Source organism: Nerophis ophidion, linkage group LG10 (assembly GCF_033978795.1).
Source record: "Nerophis ophidion isolate RoL-2023_Sa linkage group LG10, RoL_Noph_v1.0, whole genome shotgun sequence".
In the NCBI taxonomy this organism is placed as follows: Eukaryota; Metazoa; Chordata; class Actinopteri; order Syngnathiformes; family Syngnathidae; genus Nerophis; species Nerophis ophidion.
Window position 1 is genome coordinate 62,889,241 of NC_084620.1, and position 25,705 is coordinate 62,914,945.

The window sequence follows — 25,705 nt, forward strand, 5'->3', positions numbered from 1 at the left end:
GGGGTTAGTGCGTCTGCCTCACAATACGAAGGTCCTGCAGTCCTGGGTTCAAATCCAGGCTCGGGATCTTTCTGTGTGGAGTTTGCATGTTCTCCCCGTGAATGGGTGGGTTCCCTCCGGGTACTCCGGCTTCCTCCCACCTCAAAAGACATGCACCTGGGGATAGGTTGATTGGCAACACTAAATTGGCCCTAGTGTGTGAATGTGAGTGTGAATGTTGTCTGTCTATCTGTGTTGGCGCTGCGATGAGGTGGCGACTTGTCCAGGGTGTACCCCGCCTTCCGCCCGATTGTAGCTGAGACCCCAAAAATAGTCATACCTGAAAGTCGGAGGGGTGTGGCCACGGGTGTGGTGACCGCCAGTGTCTCCGGTGGAGGAGGTAATAGTCCGCAGCTACAGGAGGCAAGCTCTGCTCATAACTACGGTAAGAGCCGACTTATTACCACAATTTTCTCACCAAAACCTGCCGGTGCATCATACCGCGACGTTTTCAACAGGACACTTAGCGGGAAATTTAAAATTGCAATCTAGTAAACTAAAAAGGCCGTATTGGCATGTGTTGCAATGTTAATATTTCATTGTTGATGTATAAACTATCAGAATGCGCTGTTGGTAGTAGTGGGTTTCAGTAGGCCTTTAACTTTTTACCCTCCCTTATCTTTGTTTCACAGCTCGGAAGAGGAAATGATCAGCATGCACACATGCACGCAATTTAGTGGTTGCTAGGAGACTAGATGACTTCTTAGAATCGCAGTCGATCAGATTAAAGCAGACATGAACATTGATGACATAAAGATAGGAGGAAGGCAGCGGTTTGATGAGAGGTACAATAAATGTTTATTCATGGAAAACTATAAAAATATAAAAGGAGGAGTCAGGATGAAGGCAGGCAGAAAGGGACCTTTATTTCTTTTGGGCGATCAGTAAGAGCAGACTGTGGAGGTCAAACTGGACCAGATGACAAGCGATGTCACCAGTTCAAACCAGTCAAGCACACCAGTCCCAGTTTGATCAGCAAACGAGATCAAATATTTGATTCATGTTTGCCTATGACAACAAAATTATTGTGGTGATCAGAAGGATCCAGTCAGGTCCAAACATCCTTCCATTCCTACTTCCCAGGAGCGGCGGGGGTTGAGGGCGAGTTTGTTGAATCAGGGGAAAACGTAGCCGATTGGTCCAAAAAGAGAACCGCCCACCTCACAAGTTTCCCACTGGCTGCCGTCGCCGCCGCCATCCAAGAGAGAAAAAACTAAAAGTCCTCAGGCATTGATCAGTTTGTAACGCGCTAACTGTCAATCAGCCAGCAGGGGCCAATCAGGTCACAGCAGCTGTTCTCCAGTTGCCAAAAGAACCAAAAAGAAAAGCCACAATGAAAACAACTCACCAGAACAAAACAAACAGGAAGTGGGAGGAGCTTCCAATCTTCTCAATTAACATTTTTTTTTTTACTTGTTCTTTGTCTTCATCCGTTTTGTCCGTGTGGGGGCCGCTCTTGTCAGTGCAATGCATCATGGGAACGACCAATCGCTAGGGGAAAAAAGGGTGTGTCACTACGAGTGTGTGCGCGTGTCCTGTTGTCATGGAAACATGCTGCGGGGTTAGCGCTCCAGCAGCTGGGGAGTTGGTGCCGTGTTGCATTGCGGGAACTTGCGTCTTTAGCTGGTGTCCATGGACTCCATGTTGGCCGAGCTGGAGTCCCTCTGGATGGAGTCAAAGATGGCGGCCAGCTCCTGATTGGACGAGATCTGCGACTGAAACTCGGACATGAGCGGCGACTTCTCGGCCTCGGGGATTGTCAATAGCGCCACGACAGCTCGCATTGCTGAGCGCTTTAGCTCGTCCTGCTTCTCAAACTCTTGCTTCACAGAGTTGGCCTTCACCTGAACACATGGCACAGCAGCCTGGTTAACAAACTCACAAAAGGCAAAAGTTATGTTAGTAAAATAAATGTTATTCAATATGATAACAAGGACTTAGGAGTGTAACGGTACGTGTATTTGTATTGAACCATTTCGGTAGGGGGGTTTTGGTTGGGTACAGGGGAGTACCGAACGAGTTTGTAAGCTAAAGTCTAAACAAGCTGCTTTGCCTCTTCTGCCTCTGTTTCAGCACCCAGCATTGTCCCACCTACTCAAACATCTGATTGGTTACATACAAAGCCAATCAGCAGTGCGTATTCAGAGCAACGTAACAGCCAATCAGCAGTGCGTATTCAGAGCGCATGTAGTCAATGCTTCAGCGTCGAGCAGATAGGTGTTTAGCAGGTGAGCAGCGGACAGCAAACTCTCCCCAAATTATAAAAAACACCTCGCAGTCACAACTACTACTAACATCACTATAAGCCTGTTGACCTTCTAGAAACTTAAACTGCAGCTCAGCTCGCTCGCAGTCCTGGCTTGAGGTGAAGGCTAATTAGCTTTTAGTGTAACGTTAGCTCATTTTGCTGTGTGTGTGTTAGGGGCAGCAAAGCTCTGTTATTTCACTTGAACTCCATGGTGTTCAGGGATGAATAGTCTCTCCTATAGCTATTGTACTATTTTTTCAGCTATAGTTACATTAATCATTAGTAATGTAACAGCCTAGTTTTGAATGGCAGGGTCCCTGCTATCACATGTTGACAAAAATATAACATTTACATAATAAAAGTCAACTACAGGCTTCCCAAATGCTGTAATAAATTAAACATGATGAGTTGATTTGAAACTGATTAATGTTGCACTTTTTATATGTAGAAGAAAGGTTTTGTCATTTTATTTAATCAAATCAAACAACTTCAGGCAGTTTAATGTGGATTAACGTGGGCAGAATTATTATGCTGTTCCCAATGTTAAAAGGATAAAGCCATTGTTTACAAATTTGGTAAATAACCAAAAATGTATATTTTGTTGTTTTCTTACTGTACCGAAAATGAACCGAACCGTGACCTCTAAACCGAGGTACGTACCGAACCGAAATTTTTGTGTACCGCTACACCCCTACCAGGACGTGTTCTGTCACTCCCGTAAAGTCATCGAATGCCGCCAAAATGTGTTGAAAACAAACGACGCTATCCGAGCTGTGGTGTTCAATTAGCCTTTCATTAGTCACCACGCGAAAGTAGTCGTGCAAAGTTATTCGGGTTATTCAAGTCATGCAACCACATACTACTTGGATGGTTTGCACTTGCACCCACTATAGTCTCTATAGCAGGGGTAGGGAACCTATGGCTCCAGAGCCAGATGTGGCTCTTTTGATGACTGCACCTGGCTCTCAGATAAATCTTAGCTGACATTGCTTAACACGACAAGTAATGAATAATTCCGCTGGTAATAAAAGTGTCAAAAATAACGTTCAAAATACAAAACATTCTCATGCATTTTAATCCATCCATCCCGGTTTCTACCGCACCTGTTCAAGAAGTCGCATTAATGGTAAGAAGTATTTTATTTATTGTTGGTTAGCTTCAGAATAACAACGTTATTAAAAGGAATAAGAGACTTATTTATACTCTAAAAATATTGGTCTTACTTAAAAATGCATGCATTTAGTTGTATTCAGTCTTAAAATAAATATTATATGGCTCTCAAGGAAATACTTTTTAAAATATTTGGCTTGTATGGCTCTCTCAACCAAAAAGGTTCCCGACCTCTGCTCATAGCATAGGCGCCAATCTACATTTCTGCTAGTGGGTGCTTGGTCGGGCGGTAAATCTTGATGCTGTTTTTTTTTTATACCGTGATTGGACCACATACTTGTTTGTCACAAAAACGTTCATGAAGTTTGGTTCTTTTATGAATTTATAATGGGTCTACTGAAAATGTGACCAAATCTGCTGGATCAAAAGTATACATACAGCAATGTCAATATTTGGTTACATGTCTCTTGGCAAGTTTCACTGCAATAAGGCACTTTTGGTAGCCATCCACAAGCTTCTGGTTGAATTTTTGACCACTCCTCTTGAAAAATTGGTGCACCTCAGCTAAAGTTGTCGGTTTTCTGACATGGACTTTTTCTTCAGCATTGTCCACATATTCTCAATGGGGTTTAAGTCAGGACTTTGGGAAGGCCATTCTAAAACTTTAATTCTAGCCTGATTTAGCCATTCCTTTACCACTTTTGATGTGTGTTTGGGGTCATTGTCATGGGTGCACCCAAATGGGCTCAAGACCCAACCTGCAGGCTGATGTTTTTTGGTTGTCCTGAAGAATTTGGAGGTAATCCTCCTTTGTCATTGTCCCATTTACTCTCTGTAAAGCACCAGTTGCATTGGCAGCAAAACAGACCCAGAGCATAATAATACAAGTTTTGTCACCATGACGACCGATTAGTTCACCTGTACTCATTTGGACTCACGCACTTGATTTGTTTAGGACTCACACACCTGTGTTAATCATGTCACTATAATTTGAGTTTATAGTTGCCAGGCAGTTGGGGTGGCGTCATTGTTGTTGTGCCATGCTCTGTTCACTCTGGTTATGTATCGCTCTGCTCATTTCCTTCTAAGTAAGTTTTGTTTATTCATGTCACGTTTAGCGAGTCTTGTTTCATATCCACAGTTTTGCCTTTGTGTTAGTTTTTATTTTTTTGGCCAAGTTTGTTCTCCGCCTTATGCACGCCTTTAGTTTGCACTTTTTTTTATAGTTAATTCAAATATGTCTTTACCTTCACGCCATGTCCCGTCACCTTCCTTTGCATTCCGGGAAAACAAACCACACCATAGCCCACGTTCTGACCAAATTAGTGGGACTTCTGCGGTTGCCGTATACATAATATGCAGATAGGGAGAAGTTTCTATTTACACGATAAGTCGGATGTGTCCTCACCTCCGCGGCGGAGGTTCCACCGAACCCCTAGGGTTCGATTGAACCCAGGTTAAGAACCACTGGTCTAGTACAAGCAATAATTAATTGACAGTTGATTTTCCATAATGAAAATCAATAAAACTACCAAAAAACCCACAATATGTCAACTATGTATGGAAGTTCATGTTTACGCGGCCTCAAACTTCAATTCAAAGAGATGCCAATGATGTAGGTTCTCTGCTTGTATTTCAATTGCAATCTCCACAAGCATATCTTGAAGCAAGTGTGTACCTTGGTGGTGCATGTGGCTCTGAGGGGCTCCACCAGTCTGTCCAGCCTCTGCAGGACAGCGCTGGGACAGAGAGACGACAGCCTGGCCAGCATGAGAAAAGTGAGCATCTAGGAGACACAGGTGACATCAGTACAAGGTGGTCTGATGAGCTCCGGGTCTTTCTAAAGAAGTAAAGGCTGCACCTTGATGTCGTAGTGGTCTTTGAGACCATCCTCCACGTGGTTGAGGAAGGTGAAGATGTCGATGCGGTCCAGGCAGCTGTCCAGTAGCGTGTACATGCACTCGAATGCGGCCTTACGTAGGTCCAAGCCGTCATCCACCGTATGCTTGAACGGGCCCATCTCCACCTGAGCATACTCATGTTAATCTAACGACCCTCATATAATTATAATCATTATCATCATCACCTCGCGAATCAGCTCCTTGCGGACTTTGGTCTCGTTGTAGAGTTGTGGCAAAACAGAGTCCAGCAGCTCTCTGATCAGACTGGGCTTGTTGTGGGCTGCAGAGTTAAACGTTACCAAGGCCACCCGGCGTACATTCAGGTCTGGATCCTCCAGCGTCTTCAGGAAATCACCTGTCAGGAAGCGGCCAATCAGTCAATTCAGCTGCCAGGATGCAAAAGCACAACCTTGTCTCCATGACAACACGCACCTATGCAGTTCTTCAGCAGAGGGTCTATAGGCTGCGGCTGGTCTGAGATGGTGAACTTGACTGCTGTGACCACAGAACTTCTGGCGTACGACGAGCCTGCGCACACACACAAACGCGCACGTACAAGTCAGTGAGCAGTCAAGATTGGAGTTCGGGGGTTTTGTGTTTACCTGACAACAGGTATCCTTTGAGGCGTGGCAGCAGCGTCTCAGGGTTGATGAGCGTCAGTTTGCCCAAACACTCGGCCACTACATTCCTGGTTCCTTCCTCCTGACACTCGCAGTGTTTAAGCAGCAACGTCCACACCGACTCCACGTACGGCTTCAGCCCAGACACCGACGCAGAACCTCAACACACACACCACAGCGTCAAAGTGCGCATACGCACAGATGTAAACTCACACACACGCACAGGTGGGCGCTCTCACTGATGATCTCTTTGAGCGAGTGCAGCAGAAGGTACTGTCTTTTAGACGATGAGATCTCCTGGAGGACAAACGGAAGATATTCTGGAAGGTTCCCCACAGCGATACTGCCCAGGGCGTACGACGCCGCCGACTTGACCTGAAACAGGTGGGGAGGGGCAAAGTCAGCGGTGAACTACACAGGAAAGACAAGAGTAGGCGTTACCTCTTCACTGGAGGACGAGAAGGCGTCCAGGATGACCGTCTTGAGCTCTGGTTGGCTACTGAGGTCCACGTGATGTCCCACCTCCCCCAATGAGAGCAGAGCCAACAGCCTGATGGAGTCCGTGGAGCGACTGTTCTTCACATCCTAAAGCACAGCAAACAACTGACGTGTGACCACACTGATGTGGGCGGGGCTTCAGAAAGAGTCGCTTACCTGGATGAACTGTCCGACTACAGCGGGCCCCTCGGCGGGGCACGCCCGCGTGAGAGCGGCCACACATTTGGCAATGGAGCAGTATGCCTGCTTGTGCGGGAGCGCGGCACTCTGGGAGTAAACTGGACCGGTCAGCATCCTCAGCAGGTCCATGTAGCCCAGACCCGGCGTGTCTGTGGACACCAGCGCCTGCCAGCACACACGTGCAATGTTAGGCATGCGTCGGCATGCACCGTGCTGACGACGCTCGTACCTGGTAGAAGTCCAACATGGCGGAGAGCGCGCCGCCCTGCAGCAAAGGTGATCGGACCAGCGTGATGAGCTGCTGCAGGATGTTGCCGCCACTCAGCTGGCCCAGCAGCGAGGGGTGCGTCACGGCCAGCGTGGACAGGAAGCTGAGCGCCATCTGGGAAACATGCATGTCGCTCTCTGAGATAAGAGGCGGCAGCTCGGCCAGGACGGCGTCCACCATGACGGGCGTCACGGCGGAGCTGACAACACAAAGTCAAACGGTTTAGCAGTGGGCGGTGGGCGTGGCTAAGCTGTGGGCAGTACCTGTAGTTCCTGAGTAAAATATCGAGAGCCGCCAGTGTGCACAATTTCAGCGCCCGCTGGTTTTTACGCAGAAAGGAGGCCAGGATGGGGATGGCGTCAGGGAGAACGGGTCTCAAGTCAATTTTGAGTGGGGAACCGGCGATTAGCGTCAGGGCTTAAAAAACAAAAAAAAAATATATATATATAAGTTTGTTCATTTACATGTTAATGAATAATCATTGAGCTTCTTCACCTTTGACTGTGGTTAGCCGTGTGATTTCGTTCTTAAGACGCTCCAAAAATATCAAGAGTGTTCCGTGAAGTTCAGCAGGGAGACGGTCACCTAGGCAACCAGACAAGAACAAAGAGTCAACTAGGAAATGGTTTTCAAAAGATCAAAACAGCCGAGAGGCACTGCTTACCTAGGTTACAGATAATCTGACCCATGCAGGAGATCGCACGCTCTTTGACCTCCTGGTCGATGTCTGCAGCTTTAAGGCGTCTGATTGTACAGCTGAACAGGTCATTGATGTAGGGGGCGGGGTCGAAGCTGTCAGAACCCTCTGATTGGCTGTCTAGTGGTCTGATGACCTATCAAACAGCAGAAAAAGTCCAGCGGTGAGAAGACAGGTGACAGGAGGAGATGATTATGAGCGTCACCTTGACCAGCTGCTGAGTGACCAGGAGAGCCTCTGAAGTGATCTTATAGAAGGGGTCTCCCACGCACGCCACCACGGGCGGAACCAGGGCAGGGACGTGAGCATGGAAGGCGTGGGCGGGGTGCGTGACCATAATAACATGGAGGCACGCCAAGGCGTCGATCTTCAGGTTGGAGCTGCTGGACTTGTCATTGAGGGAGAAGATGATTCCTGGAAGACACCAGGTGTCACGTCACCGCTCCATGACGTGACCATGCACGAGGTCATGTGACACGTACCTGGCACCAGCACAGGGATGTGCTGAGTGAGCGCTCCTGGGAGGACGTTGACCAGCTCAGTCAACATGTTGAAGCAACACTGGCGAGTTTTCACACTTTTCTCCTTCAGCTGCTTGTGCAGAGCTTTGACGATCATGGCCACCTGCAAGGGGCGATACGTCAACTCCTAATGACACTTTGAAGTGCATGTTGCAGTGAGGATTGCATTCGGAATAATAAAGGATATGGGACCGCTTTGATGCAATAACAACGCTTAAATCCAATAAACATATACTCTTAGCTTTGTGCTAGGTTTGCACAATATATACAAAATAAATTATATACATCTGGCTGACGATAAGAGTTTTTTAAATTATTGTTATATTGTGATAATTATTACTGATGACACATTTTAGCTGTGTCCCAAAAATTTGACAGTGAGAAGCAAAATGTAGCATGTACTGTAACACCCCTCCATAGCGCAGCTTCTAAATCACTGATCTTTGCCTCCATGGCAGCTCCTAAACTGTTTCTTACAAATATCATCACTGGATGACTACAGGACAAGGAATAATTAAAATTACTACATTACACATCATAGGAATATACACAAAAAGCAAAGCTAACGGCAAAGCTGGAGCTCTTTAACATAAACAGGATCGCTACAAGTGAACAACCAATACCAAAAACAAAACATAGTATCAGCAACTCAGCAAGTAAGAGCAAATAGTATTTTTTGCTTTTTTTTAGTTATTCTGCACCACTGACTTTATTGTACTTTTTGTATGTAATAAAAGGGAGTAAGAAAGTAATGTAAATATTAATTAGTAACACTCCACCATGCTGTGTTTTTAATACCTCACCATGCTGTGTTTTTGTCAGATTACAGTTGTGATCAGAATTGAATCATTTCCTAATCGAGAAAATTGAAAAGTATGAACATTGATAAGACCAATACACTCTTGTAACACTTTATATTGGAACGATACTCACATTAGTAGTATCGCCCAAACATTGTAAAGTATTCAAACAACAGAGAATGAGTGGTTATTAAATTTAACAGAAGTGTAGGATAGAACCATGATACAACATAAAGTAAGCTAAAATTGCCAGTTGATTAGCAAGTAGATAAAAATAGTTTCAACAAAATAATACAACCAGAAATTATGCAATATGTTTTTGCATATGTCTGCATCCATATTAGGAGCCTTTATCACCGGTTGTAAAAGGCTTTCATTATTTATTTGCCAAATATATATATATGCCATATAGTCCATTCGTACTTTGTCTTATAGCTGACATTATATGTGTATATATATATATATATATATATATATCGATATATATATATATATCAATATATATATATATATATATATATATATATATATATATATATATATATATATATAGGCCTTATAGTCCATTCCTACTTTGTCTTATAGCTGACATTATATATATATATATAGGCCTTATAGTCCATTCCTACTTTGTCTTATAGCTGACATTGTGAATGAGTGTAATATCTAATAATATAACTAATTAATAATCAATGATATCTATTTTTACAATATGCAGCGAAAGAGAGCTCCACATCCCTGTTTTTTAAGTTCTATCTTTTGACGCGAGCAAGGATATAGGTCACCTGACTCTGCAGCATGGTGAGGGGCGTGTCCCCCTGCTCCATGGCGTCTGGATCAGTCAACCAGCTTTGGGCTGGTCTGGTCTGCTTGAGCAGTGACAGGTAGGCGTGGAAGACGTCCGCCTTGACGTTCTCTTCCCTCTCCTAGAAAACACACAAGTAAGAGGATGGGGGAGGTGGGGGAGGGAACATTAGGGAGGCTCTACCTTGAAGCGGCAGACGAGGGCGGGGGACACAGAGCGGTAAAACTCAGGCAGCATTTCATGACGTGTGGAGACGACAGCGTCCAGACACTTGGCCGCCGCCCGCCGGACCTTCCAGCTCATGTCGTCGTCGTCACTATATTCATCGTCGCTGCCTGGACGGAGGACAGACACTATCAGAAATCCTCCATAGGACAAGTAGACAAGACACCTACCTTGGTAATCTTCATCATTCTGCTCGGCGTCCATTGCATTGTCGTCCTCGTCCTCATCGTCAAAGTTGTAGTTAGGGTCGTAGGTCAAGTAGCGCAGGCAGATGGAGATAACGGTGGGAACGTGGGAGTAAACTTCTTTGGGACACCTGGAGAAGGACAGGACATGTCAAACCAGTTCTTACTGCTTTTAAAGGTGTTCCTACCTCCTGACAAAGGACTCGAAGGCCTGGATGCAGTATTCTCGCAGCTCATCGTCGTCCACGTTGCAGAACTTTACCACCAGCGGGATGATCTTCTCCAGGTATTCACCTGAGGGGACAAACAAGCCTACCTGTGAGTCCATGTCAGGACAGGGAGAGGTTGGAACGTGAGGATGTGCGCTCGCACCGATTCTGTGTCCCGCCTGTCTGCTGATGGCGGCGGTGCACTGGATGTACGTCCTGGTGGTGGACATGTTGTCGTTGCGGCCTAACTCGCTCAGCAGGTGCTCAATCAGGTCGATGAAGACAAGGTTCCCGCAGGACATGACCAGGTGTCCCAGTGCCATGATGGTCCTCTGCAAGAGCCCAGCAGCGTTATCGCGGCGAAACAAACAGAATGTTGACGGGAAGGGTTGGGACTTTACCTTCCTAACGGCTAGCCTGGGGGAGGTGAGCTGAGGGAGGAGGCAGCTGAGGATGGAAGGGTGGAAGTTGACCAGCAGGCCCCCTTGTCTGAAAAGACCACCGCACATCACATTAAAGCATTGACAAAGCCGTCCATGTAAGTGCAGTAGGGCTGCACGATATACAATATGAACGATATGAATGTGGCCAAAGATTGAACTTTTAATACTATTGTTATTGTGATAATGCATGTTGACACATTTTAGCTGTCCTGAGAATTTGACAGCGACAGGCGAGAAAACACGTCTCTAAACTCAATGTAGCGTCCTCGCTAACAAGCTGTGTCCACAGTGCAAAGCCACTAAGTCAGCAATCCTCACTTCCATTGCGGAAAATAAACTATTTTTCTTGCAAGTACCATCCCTGGAGGAATAGCTAAACATGCTGCACTACACACGGTCCGGGAATATGCTAATCGCAAGCTGCAGCTCTTGAATGTAAACAAAGATGGTCAGATTGATACAAATATCAAAAGTTACAATACCAAGTATAGATAGTATCAGTATATGGTCAATGCTAGTGAATAGATCGATTTTCTTATTACCACAAAAACTTTTGTCGTTTTTGTTATTGTTTACAAACTAATGTAATCAGTCCCCTGACAAAGGTGGAGTTTACAGGCAAATACCAAATGATTTAAATCAAAGCCATTAGTAAATCATTTTAATATAAAATTGATATCGTTACCCCAGATTTCCACTGGATGTGTAACGGCTGCTGCACAGTGAGCATCAAACGGTGGCGGGAATTTGTGGATGGCGGGACTGCTTTTCGAGATACGTAGCGGCTGGTAACGATTAGGAAAAAAATAATAATTTTTGGATTGCTATTGAAATCCCAATTAATAAAGCGATTATTCATTAATTTAAAAACATGAGTATTTTTTGTATCACAAAACCCAACTTTAGATATAATTTAAAAGCCCAACAGACAAAAATGAGAAACTAATAAAAAAGTAAAACAATAACAGTAGTAACAGCAATGAATTAAAATACCAATAGCAGTGTAAAAAAAAAAAAAAATTCTGATTTTGTTGTAATTTTGTTGAATTACGTTTTTACTTTTACCACGTATTTTACCACCATAGAGTGTGTGGTTATTGAATCGATCAAATTTAATAAAATGTTCATTGATCAAATGCAAAAATCCTCACATTTGTTGGTGCAATAGATCTTTGGACAATTTTGACCAATATTTTAAGTCAAAGCATAATAATTTTTAAATGTATCAATAAGTGTTTGCGGTGGTCGGCAACCCGCGGTTCTAGAGCCACATGTGGATCATTAGCGCCGCCCTAGTGTCTCTATGGAGCTCTTTCAAAAATGTTTGAAAAATGGAAAACGATGAGGGGAAAAACCATGTTTTTTTGTTTCAATATGGTTTCTGTAGGAGGACAAACATGACAATTGTTATAAAGCACACTGTTTGTATTATACATGTTTCACCGGAATGAGTATTTGGCGAGCGCTGTTTTGTCCGACTGATGTGGCTGGTCCTTGAACTCACCGTAGTTTGTTTAAATGTATAACTTTCTCTGACTTTCGAGGACGTGTTTTATGCCACTTCTTTTTCTGTCTCATTTTGTCCACCAAACTTTTAACACTGTGCATGAATGCACAAAGGTGAGTTTTGTTGACGCTATTGACTTGTGTGGAGTGCTAATCAGACATATTTGGTCACTGCATCACTGCAAGCTAATCGATGCTAACATGCTATCTAGGCTAGCTGTATGTAAACATTGCCTCAGTGTGCCTCATTTGTAGCTATATTGGAGCTCATTTGGTTTCCTTTAAGTCCTCCTAATTCATATCTCATGACACTATCTGTATGTAACATGGCTTTTATTTTTTTGTGGCTCCAGACATATTTGTTTTTGTATTTTTGGTCCAATATGGCTCTTTCAACATTTTAAGTTGCCAACCCCTGTGCTTGTGTAAATAAGTGTTTTTTGAAGCTTTCATTTTGTTAGAATAGAGTTTTATTGTCATTATTGCAGTGAACAGGTTCAAAGAACAACAAAATTGGAGCAGTCAGATGGGATGTTGGGCACAATTCTTTTATTGTGAAGAAGAAATGTGCGGCTGTTCTGAGCTGTTCTCAAGGGCGACTGCTGTCCTGCTTGTACATTCATCTTACTTAACTATGTTGTTCACAACAACACAAGCAGAGGAGATGTGTTGTAGGTGTAAGGATTGTTCTCAATAGCCTTTGCATCATAGTTTAGTCAGTGTTTAAAGTGGTCGTCTCGACATGGTTGACTTCAGCACGGGATGGTTGAGTGTTTCGGGGTTGAATACATTAGGATTATAAAGTAATGTCGGACACATTACTTTCCCAAAAAAGATTTGTCACCCTCACAACGACATAATTTCAGTCACATTTATGTCCATAATCTGCGTTTAACATCGTATTTAATTTTATTGGCAAATTCAGCGATGTTGTCCGCGGTTACGTGAATGCGGAAATTATGTGCTTTATTTTGTTGAGTTTGGTGATAATGGACTAGGCATAAGAGCATTGTTTCAAAAGAAAAAAAGCAACGATGGTGAGAATCAAACATTTTAGTAGACATGCTTTTTTCCCCCAACTCATTCGCTCCTAATCGGTTTCAACATCACAAGCTTATGAATTTGCATGCACGTTGCGCGTCCCCATTAATCGTTTTTGTCAATTATAATATTGTTATCATCATGAAAATCCATAATCCAAAGTAAAATCAAAATTTGTATAATTATCCAGCCCTGACGGCTGCTGAACACCAACACAGCAGGACGTCTCAAGCTTTGCCATCCATCAAAATCCACTTGCGGGGATCAGTGATGGCACTGACAATGATGACGGTTTTGCCTTGCAGAACGACAACATGTTTTCCCATTTGTAGCAAGCAACAACAACATTAACAACATCATTGGTGATCAGCTTTGCGCACGCACGCACGCACGCACGCACGCACGCACGCACGCACGCACGCACGCACGCACGCACGCACGCACGCACGCACGCACGCACGCACGCACACACGCACGCACGCACACACGCACACACACACACACACACACACACACACACACACACACACACACCCCATTCAACTCCTCCCACTAAACACACCCCATTTACCAGCTGGTGATTGACAGAGGCCCCCAAATAGCTGTCCAGAATATGCCTGTAATATGATTATTTTATTCCGGACCTCGGAAATCAGCAATTCCTCACTCATTTGTGTTAAAGAGGTAAAATATGTCTGAAAATCTTTCAAATGTGACTTCAGGTCCATCCCCAGCCCATTAGGACGTTTCAAAGTGTAAAATACAATCTGGCTTAAACACAGAGTTTTTTTTTTTTATATATATACAGTAAGTAAACTTTGTGTTTGTGCAAGGCAAGACGTCCTGTTCCACACAAGCAAATTTTAGCTTAATGGATCCACTATGATGCGGCGACCGGCAAAAAAGAAGCTCTTCGTATATTTTGCACAAGAATGCAGTACGGAACTGGAATGGCAGCACTGTGCGCCAGGATCTGCCGGCGGTGGAAACTGATTTATTTTGTCTATATTGTGCAACCCTATGCAATAGAAACAGAAAGAGTCCGCCATGGCGGCACCAATATTTTAACAGAAGAGTATATATAACCATGTTACAACAGAAGGTAAGCAGATATAAACAGCAGGGTTTCCCCTCATGTAATTGAAATTAAAGTAATATAATATATTGTAGCCCCCAAAAGAAATAACACAAAGTCTGACGCTATTTTTAACTTTTATTAACAAGTCTATGACAACAAACAACAGTACAATTGTGAAAGATCTTACCTCCCATGAAAACACTTACGTCTCTGTGAGTTTTTGCTTTCCCCGGACACACAACAAGACTTTGTCCCTCTCCGCCAATCACATTTCAAGCACGGACGGTGTGTTTGTAAACATGGGTAAAACTAACAACAAATCCAAACTAAACAAACAGTACACATCATTACAGTATGAATTGATATATAGTCTATTATATGCACACTATTGATAAGGTTAAGGATGCATATAAAAGGGTTTCCCCTTTATGTAATTGAATGTGGCGCGCCACCACACCGTTTTTATTACAAACACCTTGAAAATATGTTTTTTTAAACTTAAAAACGAAGTAAAGTAACATTGTTGCCTTCATAAAGTCACACAAAGTCTGATGCTATTTTTAACTTAACTTATTACTAATCTTAGGATAAACAAAAGCACAATTCCAAAAGGTTTCATTTCCAATGAAAACACTTTTGTCTCTTTGAATCTTCGTTTCCCTGCCGGACACAACAGCACTTCCTCATTTTGCGGCAATTACCTTTCAGGCTCGGGCGGTGTGTTTGTAAAGATGGGAAAAACTAACATCAAATCCAAACCACATGAACATAAAACCTTAACATTAGCTGGTCGTTACAGTATAATTTTATATATATATAGCCTAATATTTGCGCACTATTGACAAGTGATGTACCGAAAACTTGACCACCGGAAAAAAACTGATCACCGAAAACCGCGCCGCCAAAACCGGATTCAAACAAGATGCACGCCATTGTCTGGAGTGTTGTCAGCATGTCTGCGACGTGGACGTTATTTATATATATATATATATATATATATATATATAATAGCAGATATACCCACGCAGACAGCTTTCTACAAAATGTGCAAATATTAAGACAGCGGCATGTTTTATAAATAGAAAGTCCAACAGAGCAACAGCGTAAAGCAAGTTTGACGTCATGCTCGCTTCAGCCGCTTTAGTCAGGGACATCCAGGGACAGAAGCAGACTCTCTAAACATTTTATAGATTTTTTGCTAGTTTTTATTTTTAAATAATCATTAAAGGTCTGTAAACACTTGAAAAAAATCTCAACACAGCACCTTGTACGAAAAGCAACAAAAATACATATGTTAATACTAATGAATAAAAACAGCTTTGTTTTAAATGCATGTATACATTTTGGGGGTATTTTTAAAGAAAATCATATTATAGCAAATTGATGTCATAGTAACCACGCCCCCACCACCACAGGTATCTCGGCAGTTTAGGGGAAACCCTAAACAGTAAATTAGCAAATAGATTATTGTTTGACAAAATAATACAACTGGAAATTACGCGATGTTACTGCATACGCCAGCAGCCAAATTAGGAACCTTTTTACCCGGTTTTGAAAAGGTTCTATCATCATTTACATACCAAATCATATTTTGAGATGAATAATATTGTCATTTCAGGAGGCAATTTATTTCACGTTGAAAGAATGTTACGCAATATTGCACATTCCTACCTGCACAGCATGTCGGCCATAATGTCCAGCGCCTCCAGCTGCACCGAGACGTCTTCCTGTTTGGCGATGGCGCTGGTCAGACGACCCGTTATCTTCTTGCAAACGCTGGCGGCCAAGGCGGAGCCTGAAACAATTGGAGGAGTCATGAGACAGCCATCTTGAACATGATGTGAGGACTAGAGGGTGATATCTGACCGCTGGAGGCGGGCGGCAGCTCTCCAATGACAGTTTTGAGGCCGATGGACGAGATGTCCCTCAGCTGCTCTTTGTCTGACAGCATGTTGGTGCAGAGTGTGTCCACGATAGTCTCCACCTGGTACTCCTTCACCTTGCTCACCAGCGGGCCCAAACTAACAACACACATTTAAAAACCGTCATTAATCAATCATAATCACACAATGTTGTCTGGGTTTACCATTTGACAGCCAGGTTCTGAACTTCTCCATTCTTGTCCTCCAACAGTTTAAGAATCATCCTCACCACCTGTCAATCACACTCATCATTAACATCATAATTATTTTTTATACAGCAGTATACTGATGTGCAGAGGTGGGTAGAGTACCCAAAAATTGTTCCGTAACTTGAGAATAATAAGGCTCAAGTAAAAGTAGTCATCAAAATAATTACTTGAGTCTTTGAAAAAACGACTCATGTATTGAGTAACTTTAGATTTTTTAGTAGCTATTTTTTAATGGTTCTTGTAGTCATTTTGTGTGCGAGTGTGTGTGTAAAACATAAAAATCATATAGAATTTACTGCAACATGTTTTCTGTAGTTGGAGGAGTAATTCTTGTAGGCTGAAATGTGAACATTTTTACTGACACAGATGACAGCACATGATATAAATGTTGTTTTTAAGTAATCATTAAATATTGTTTTGCTGCCTGGTCTGTCACTTTTTACAGTCAGTACGTGTCTATGCACTAAATTTGTCAAATAATTCAGTTTCTTTTATTTTCACACATACATGTGAAGGTTTAGTTTGCATGCTCTTATCTCTAATGTGACTGTTGCCCATACAGGGTGCCTCTCGTACACTAGGGGGAGATTGTGGTCATTTCAGTTTGTTAGTTGTATGGTAACGTAAATACAGTAGAAGAAAAGAATGCTACATGGTAATAAGCTAGCGCCAGTAACTTTCACGCTCCGGATCTAACAGATAAGTACACATTTCCTCTGACATTTGGAATTGTTGGTAATGTTTTAATGTGTTTAAATGACACTTATGGTTGTTCAGATCATCAGCGACATACACAAAGTTCACTGTCAGTTCACTGTTTTAGGAGATATCTGCTTACCAGTTGTCTCAAACAGACGGGATGTGCTGGTGTCATGTCGCGTAATTAAAGTGTCTTCTTAGGGAACATTCTGATACATATTAAACAAGTATCTTTCTACTTTTACAATAATTTTAAAATACTGACCTATTTTAGCTTCTATAGCTGTAATTTGTGCTTGTTTGGCGTAGACACAGTTCCTCACCACCGTCTTGTTATTCGCCCGGTAGAATGTCAGGCTGCATTTGATTAGCGGGATGGAGTGAAGCGTCACTTGTGTTTAAGTTAAATTGGTCAAACAGAGTCATGTGACTGCCAGACTCCGTTTGATTGGAGAAATTGAATCAAACGTGACTAATGCTTACATTGGATTGGTGAAAGAATCATGTGACAGTGCCTGCCGGAAGAAGGCTTGCTGACAAATACGTCTTAGCAAGACTTAATACATTTAAAATAATTGTGATATAAATCTACCGAGGATGTCATTGTGGTTTGTGCAGCCCTTTGAGACACTGGTGATTTAGTGCTATATAAATAAACATTGATTGATTGATTGAAATAAATGATCGATCGGAATGAAACTCAATGTAACGGAGTAAAAGTAGCGTTTCTTTGTCACAAAAATATCAAAGTCAAATAAAGAAAAGGTATGTTACAATAAAACTACTCAGACAAGTACAATTTATCCAAAAAGTTACTTAAGTTAAATGCAACAGAGTAAATGTAGCGCTTTACTTACAACAAATGTAGCGCTTTACTTACAACCTCTGCTTACCTTTCGTTCGCTGTCGTCGTCCAGTTTGATGGAGTCTTTTTGGAGTTCTGTCATCAGGTCGTTAGTGGCCATGAATCTGCGCACACACGTTTAAAAACATGTCAGCACAATGTTTTTGTATATTAATACTTTAAATCACAACTACTTCACATACATAAATACATCTTAATCTAACAGTTCTCAAACTTTGGTACGCAAGCTCCATTTAGTAGTACACCAAATAATCACTTAACTAAATATTCAAACAATCAATCAAAGTTCATTTATAAAGCCCTCAATCACAAGTGTCTCAAAGGGCTGCGCAAGTCACAACGACATCCCCAGCCTAGATCCCACACCAGATCAAGAAAAAAACTCAACCCAAATGACAACAAGAAACCGCAGATGTTATTACAACACAGTGTCACTGACCAGACTGTGTACCCCGCCTTCTGCCCGATTGCAGCTGAGATAGGCGCCAGCACCCCCCGCGACCCCGAAAGGGAATAAGCGGTAGGAAATGGATGGATGGATGGATGTTCAATAAAACCTCTGCCTTGTTTTTAATGAATACTAAAGCCTACTACTAGGGCTGGTCGATATATCGAAATACTCGATATATCGCGGGTTTGTCTCTGCGCGATATAGAAAATGACTATATCGTGATATTCGAGTATACGTTCTCGCGTAGTTGCTTTTAGCTGCGGGCATTACACTACAGACTCTCCTCGCTCTTTCTTGTCTCTCCTTCTCACAGATAGCAAGCGCACCATCTTACACATACTATCACGCCATACGTGACATACGTATACGCTCTCGCGGAACAGAGAGGTAGCAGCATGGGTAACGTTAGCTGTGGTGCGAGTGGCAATACGAGAGAGAGAAGGTGCGAAATCTGGTAATAAATGAAGGAAGAATTGATTCCCAAGAAAAACAGCAGGGGGTCCATCGTCTGGCAGTGGTTTGGCTTCAAGTAGGAATATGTCAAACAGACAACCGTAATTTGTCAAGTGTGGGGCAAAATGGAAAAGTACCATTACTGCTAATATGTAGCATAATTTAAAAAAATCACCTGCTACAGCAGTGGTTCTTAACCTTGTTGGAGGTACCGAACCCTACCAGTTTCATATGCGCATTCAACGAACCCTCCTTTTTTTCAAATTATAGACAAAGTTATATGTTTTTGTTAACACTTTAGTATGGGGAACATATTCTAAGTAACAAAGACTTAATTTAGAGTTTTTTGGACACTCGGGGAACATATTCAAAGTCATAAAGACTTAATTTAGAGTTATTTGGTTAGGGTTCTGGTTATGGTTATAATAAGCCCATGCCGAGTAAGGCATTAATAAGTACTTAATAATGACTAGTTAAGAGCCAATGTGTTACTAATTTGCAAGTTAATAAGCAACAAGTTAATGGTGAATATGTTCTCCATGCTGAAGTGTTACCATGTTTTTTGACTAATGCACAAAATGAACCGTGCATGAACGTCACCTTGTTCAAACAACAAAACCAACACAGTCTATAAAAATGACACACTTGGAAATTAGTCCGACTTCTGCTGTTGCCGTATCCGTAATACGCCAATAGGGAGGAGTTTTTATTTACACTGTGAACCTGGTATGTTTTGACCTCCGCCGAACCCCTGAGCCTGACTCACCGAACCCCTAGGGTTCGATCGAACCCTGGTTAAGAACCACTGTGCTAGAGAATGAAGAGTGCTTACATCTCCAATTGGTGCCACACCCCCATACCATCAAAATGCCAAGGCAAACATTTCCAGATCAACACCGTATGAAAAAAAAATAGTGATTTTTTTTAGTTGTGATTTCCTTCTCTGCATGAAAGTTCAAAATGAGCATATATAAATGCAGTATGCACAATAATGTTTTAGTGTAGACACAGAATCATCACACTGGTTTGATTATATGTATCAAGAGTTAATTGAAGGTTAGGGCAAAATATCAAGATATATATCATGTATCACAATATGGCCTAAAAAATATTGAGATATTAAAAAAAAGGCCATATCGCCCAGCCCTACCTACTAAGCTACTTTTTTTCAGTATTGGTCATCACAGTGGTAACTGGAGAGCTAAGTATTTTCTAAGGTGGAACTTCAATCAATCAATCACCAGTGTCTCAAAGGGCTGCACAAACCACAACACAAACCAGAACGACATCCTCGGTAGAGCCCACATAAGGGCAAGGAAAACTCATCCCAGTGGGATCACGGCCCTCATTGTCCGTGAACAACTTGGGTATGTATGTCAATGACATCAACATCTCAAAGAAGCAGATTGTGTCATTATTTAGAGTTTTAAAATTACAGCGCAAATAGTCCGAGTGACAGAGCTCGGGGCTTTTTGGACCATTTTAATGCACTTAGTTACATCAGTGTGGTTTTCGTACTATACTACACTCACGGCAGGGTTCTTGAGGGTGCATGGGAGTTTGCCCAACCAGTCTACATGTGCTTTGTGGACTTGGAGAAGGCATTCGACCGTATCCCTCGGGAAGTCCTGTGGGGAGTGCTCAGAGTATGGGGTATCGGACTGTCTTATTGTGGCGGTCCGCTCCCTGTACGATCAGTGTCAGAGCTTGGTCCGCATTCCCGGCAGTAAGTTGGACACGTTTCCAGTGAGGGTTGGACTCCGCCAAGGCCTTCCTTTGTCAACAATTCTGTTCATCACTATTATGGACAGAATTTCTAGGCGCAGTCAAGGCATTGAGGGGTTCCGGTTTGGTGACCGCAGGATTAAGTCTCTGCTTTTTGCAGATGATGTGGTCCTGATGGCTTCATCTGGCCGGGATCTTCAGCTCTCGCTGGATCAGTTTGCAGCAGAGTATGAAGCGACCGGAATGAGAATCAGCACCTCCAAGTCTGAGTCCATGGTTCTCTCCCGGAAAAGGGTGGAGTGCCATCTCCGGGTTGGGGAGGAGACCCTACCCCAAGTGGAGGAGTTCAAGTACCTAGGAGTCTTGTTCACGAGTGGGGGAAGAGTGGATCGTGAGATCGACAGGCGGATCGGTGCAGCGTCTTCAGTAATGCGGACGTTGTATTGCTCCGTTGTGGTGAAGAATGAGCTGTGCCGGAAAGCAAAGCTCTCAATTTACTGGTCGGTCTACATTGCCATCCTCACCTATGGTCATTAGCTTTGGGTATTAACTGTAAGGACGAGATCATGGGTACAAGCGGCCGAAATTAGTTTCCTCCGCCGTGTGGCGGGGCTCTCCCTTAGAGATAGGGTGAGAAGCTCTGCCATCCGGGAGGAACTCAAAGTAAAGCCGCTGCTCCTCCACATCGAGAGGAGCCAGATGAGGTGGTTCAGGCATCTGGTCAGGATGCAACCCGAATGCCTTCCTAGGGAGGTGTTTAGGGCACGTCCAACCGGTAGGAGGCCACGGGGAAGACCCAGGACACGTTGGGAAGACTATGTCTCCCGGCTGGCCTGGGAACGCCTCGGGATCCCCCGGGAAGAGCTTGACGAAGCGGCTGGGGAGAGAGAAGTCTGGGCTTCCGTTCCCTGTAGGGCTGGGCGACATAGCCTTTTTTTAATATCGCGATATACGATATATATTACGATATTTTGTCTTGAATGGACCAGGCATGTGATTTGACCACAATGAAAAAGACTGAAAACTTTTCTGGGGGTCGAATGCCCCCAGCCAGGTCAACTGTCCATTGGACACTTGATGCATATAATCACAGCAGTATGATGATTATATGTGTACACATTAAAACATTCTTCTTCATACTGCATTAATATATGTTACTTTTAAACTTTCATGCAGAGAGGGAAATCACAACTACGTCAATTGACCAAAACTGTATTTATTAAAGTTATTAAGCAATGGCACAAACATTCAAGTCATTTCCAAAACAAAAAGTGCAAGATTGTCAGAGACATTTTAAGTGTCAAATAAAAAAGAGCTGCATAATAGGAAATCAAATAGTATTCGTCCATCACTTTGTGGTATGTTACCAAGGTTATTTCGGTTCTCCTGGGGAGGGTGGGGGGGGCTCTCGCTACTGTGTTGGATCCACTTTGGACTGGACTCTCATGGTTGTGTTGGATCCACTATGGATTGAACTTTCACAGTATCATGTTAGACTCTCTCGACATCCATTGCTTTTGGTCCCCTGGGGGGGGGGGGTGAGTTGCCCACATATGCGGTCCTCTCCAAGGTTTCTCATAGTCATCATTGTCACCGACGTCCCACTGGGTGAGTTTTCCTTGCCCTTATGTGGGCTCTACCGAGGATGTCGTTGTGGTTTGTGTTGTGATTCTTACAGCCCTTTGAGACACTAGTGATTTAGGGCTATATGAATAATCATTGATTGATTGATTGATGATTGTTAAAGTTATGATATTCTCTTCATTCTCTTTCGAGTGACTTTTCAATTGATGCTACATATTACCAGTAATGCTACTTTTTATAGCAACGCTTTTTTCCCCCCACACTTGACAAATTACGGTTGTCTGTTCGACATATTCCCACTTGAAACCGAACCAGCGCCGGACGATGGAAACCCTGCGGTTTTTATTGGGAATTAAGTCTTCCTTCCGTTGTTAACAGATCCGCACCATCATTCTCTCATACGGTTACGTCAGCAGCTAACATAGCCCAGTACGCTACCTCTCTGCTCTGCGAGGGCGGACACGTATGTGACGTATGACGTGACAGTTTGTGACGTATGAAAGAATGTGCGCCTGCTTGTCTGTGAGGAGAGACAGGAAAGAGTGAGACTGTAGCAATGCCCGCAGCTAAAAGCAACTGCGTGAGAACGTATACTCGATTACGATATAGTCATTTTCTATATCTCATCATCAGCCGTTGTCAGTCCACTGCTGGACGAAAGCCTCAGCATGTTTCTGCCATTTGGCATACTTTTCATGCTGGTTATTAGCCTACACCTCCCACGCTGGCTTGGTGCGGGTTGGAAGGGGTATTTTATATCAGGGATCCTTCTCCTAGACCAGGGGTAGGGAACCTATGGCTCGAGAGCCAGATGTGGCTCTTTTGATGACTGCATCTGGCTCTCAAATACATCTGAGCTGATATTGCTTAACACGATTAGTAATGAATAATTCCGCCAGTAATCGGTGTAAAAAATTATGTTTAACATATAAAACATTCTTATGCATTTTAATCCATCCATCCGTTTTTCAACCGCACCTGTTCAATAAGTCACATCAATGGTAAGAAGTCCATCCATCTATTCTCTACCGCTTGTTCCTTTTGGGGTTGCGGGGGTTGCTGGAGCCTATCTCAGCTGCATTTGGGCAGAAGGCGGTGTACACCCTGGACAATTCGCCACCTCATCACAGGGCTAACACAGATAGACAGACGACATTCACACTCACATTCACACACTAGGGCCAATTTAGTGTTGCCAAAGAAGTATTTTATTTATTATTAGTTAGCTTCAGAATAAAAATGATATAAAATATAAGACTTATACTCTAAAAATGTAGGTCTTACTTAAAAAATGCATGCATTTAGTTGTATTCAGTGTTAAAACATATGATACAGCTCTCACGGTAATACACTTAAAAAAAAATTGGCTTTCATGGCTCTCTCAGCCAAAAAGGTTCCCGACCCCTGTCCTAGACTAATTGCCTTACTGGGCTGTTGAACTTAGTCTGTCCTGTTTGTTGTCCGCGCCCCATTTACCCAGGGACCCGCCTGCCAGTCACAAGAGAAGGTGCATTTTATAAGCGTTAGTTGGGACTCACAAACCCCACACACAACCTCCCATCTCATGCCTGGATGTAGTTTAACGTCATACCCAGGACGGGTATGACGTTAAATGATAAATGGTAAATGGGTTGTACTTGTATAGCGCTTTTCTACCTTCAAGGTACTCAAAGCTCTTTGACTCTACTTCCACATTTACCCATTCACACACACATTCACACACTGATGGAGGGAGCTGCCATGCAAGGCGCCAACCAGCACCCATCAGGAGCATGGGTGAAGTGTCTTGCTCAGGACACAACGGACGCGACGAAGTTGGTACTCGGTGGGATTTTAACCAGGGACCCTCGGGTTGCGCACGGCCACTCTCCCACTGCGCCACGCCACGTTAACCTATAACTTCTATATCGCACTAAACTATAACTTCTATATCGCACGGAGAAAAACCCGCAATATATCGTATATATCGCCCAGCCCTACTCCCCTGCTTAGGCTGCTGCCCCCGCGACCCGACTCCGGATAAGCGGAAGAAGATGGATGGATTGATAGTTACATCATCATACACTGCATAGAAGTGTTGTAAAAACATCGGTATTCACTACACAAAGTATTGAACACCGAGGCTTTTTGACACAATTATTGTTGTTTACCTGAGACGGTTCAGATCGCTTTTATGTCGTCATCGCGAGCTATAAAGCATGACAGCGACACTTTGAACGCACCTTTTCCTCCATGTCAACAAACATGCCAGAGCCGAGTTAGCTCGTCCCCGCTAATCGTCTTTTTTTCTTGCTGCGGCCGAGTGCAAAGTGACAATAAAATGTCAGCCAGCTACTTTAGGAGCAGACTTGGCTGCCCGGGACGGACGTGCAGCACTAATGTCACACGCACGCAGCCAGCTAGCCTGCAGCGTGACCATCTCGGAAATGCAACCGCTAGTGGAGCAGCTAGCACGGCGGCTAACTGCTTAATGAGCAGCGGGATACTCACTCACATGACGCCGCTAAAATATAAATATGTACACGCAGGTAAAAAAAAGGGGAGTTTATGCAGCTGCTGGGCTGGCTGACGACCCGACGACGATCAGACAGGTGGCAGGCTAACAGCTAGCATGCTAGTCCGGGCCTTCAACACAGCAGCGGCCGGAGCACACATTTGACGACAAAAACATGGCTCCACTGCAGCGGAAACGACAATTTTAATCGAAGATATACCTGAAATCTTTGTCACTGGAGGTCATTTTCTCCAGCAGGTTGGAGATGTGGTAGGAGGCGCTCGCCATGTCGGTGCCGTTAGCCGTTAGCCGTTAGCCGTTAGCCGTTAGCCGTTAGCCGTTAGCCTCCTGCTAGCTGACTGCGCTGACTTGTGTTCCGGCGGCTGACTGACTCTTCCGCGTCCGTCCTTCTGCTTGTAGCTGCCCAACTCGGCGAGGTTCTGCCTGTGCGCTTCCTGCTGCTGCCAGCGTTCCTCTACAGAGACTGTGTCATGCCGGGCCGCGGAGTTTAGTGTGTTTGAATGGAGCTCCCGTCTGGCCGCAAAGGGGCGGGGCTAGCGGAACTGGACGCGGCGGGGTCAGAGGTCACATCCCCACCCTCGCTATCCCCCCCCCGCTGGAATTTTTTTCAATCGAGTTGAATGTCAATTAGCAAAGTCATGATAAACAACATATTCAATGACTGTACAAGTGTCTTTTTTTCACACAACATGCAGGCATAAAAATCAATATCGATCAATCATCCATCCATTTTCTACCGCTTATTCCCTTTTGGGGTCGCGGGGGGCGCTGGCGCCTATCTCAGCTGCAGTCGGGCGGAAGGCGGGGTACACCCTGGACAAGTCGCGACCTCATCACAGGGCCAACACGGATAGACAGACAACATTCACACTCACATTCACACACTAGGGCCAATTTAGTGTTGCCAA

At 43.8% G+C, this 25,705-nt stretch overlaps 1 protein-coding gene across 1 annotated transcript; it reads right to left on the reverse strand.

The window, feature by feature from the left end:
* Positions 1-880: 880 nt before the first annotated feature.
* Positions 881-25,344, reverse strand: cand1 (cullin-associated and neddylation-dissociated 1). The gene is made up of 26 exons (XM_061914434.1): positions 24,997-25,344; positions 18,098-18,173; positions 16,461-16,528; positions 16,241-16,395; positions 16,046-16,169; positions 10,708-10,795; positions 10,470-10,638; positions 10,286-10,391; positions 10,083-10,228; positions 9,871-10,022; positions 9,668-9,808; positions 8,044-8,185; positions 7,767-7,975; positions 7,529-7,697; positions 7,360-7,449; positions 7,128-7,281; positions 6,826-7,063; positions 6,573-6,761; positions 6,360-6,503; positions 6,158-6,293; positions 5,901-6,077; positions 5,731-5,826; positions 5,484-5,653; positions 5,259-5,423; positions 5,076-5,183; positions 881-1,883 (listed from the first exon to the last, which is right to left on the reverse strand). The coding sequence occupies exons 1-26, from the start codon at positions 25,062-25,064 to the stop codon at positions 1,659-1,661; spliced, it is 3,705 nt and encodes a 1,234-aa protein (XP_061770418.1). The 5' UTR covers positions 25,065-25,344; the 3' UTR covers positions 881-1,658.
* Between the last annotated feature and the right edge of the window lie 361 nt (positions 25,345-25,705).

Bases quoted from the DNA above. Each gene is read 5' to 3' on its own strand.
- cand1 (XM_061914434.1), bottom strand. From the start codon at position 25,064: ATGGCGAGCGCCTCCTACCACATCTCCAACCTGCTGGAGAAAATGACC. The intron at 10,392-10,469 runs GTGCGAGCGCAC...TTGTCCCCTCAG, and splicing joins ACAGGCGGGACACAGAATCG to GTGAATACCTGGAGAAGATC. The intron at 5,827-5,900 runs GTAAACACAAAA...GTGTGTGCGCAG, and splicing joins CAAAGGATACCTGTTGTCAG to GCTCGTCGTACGCCAGAAGT.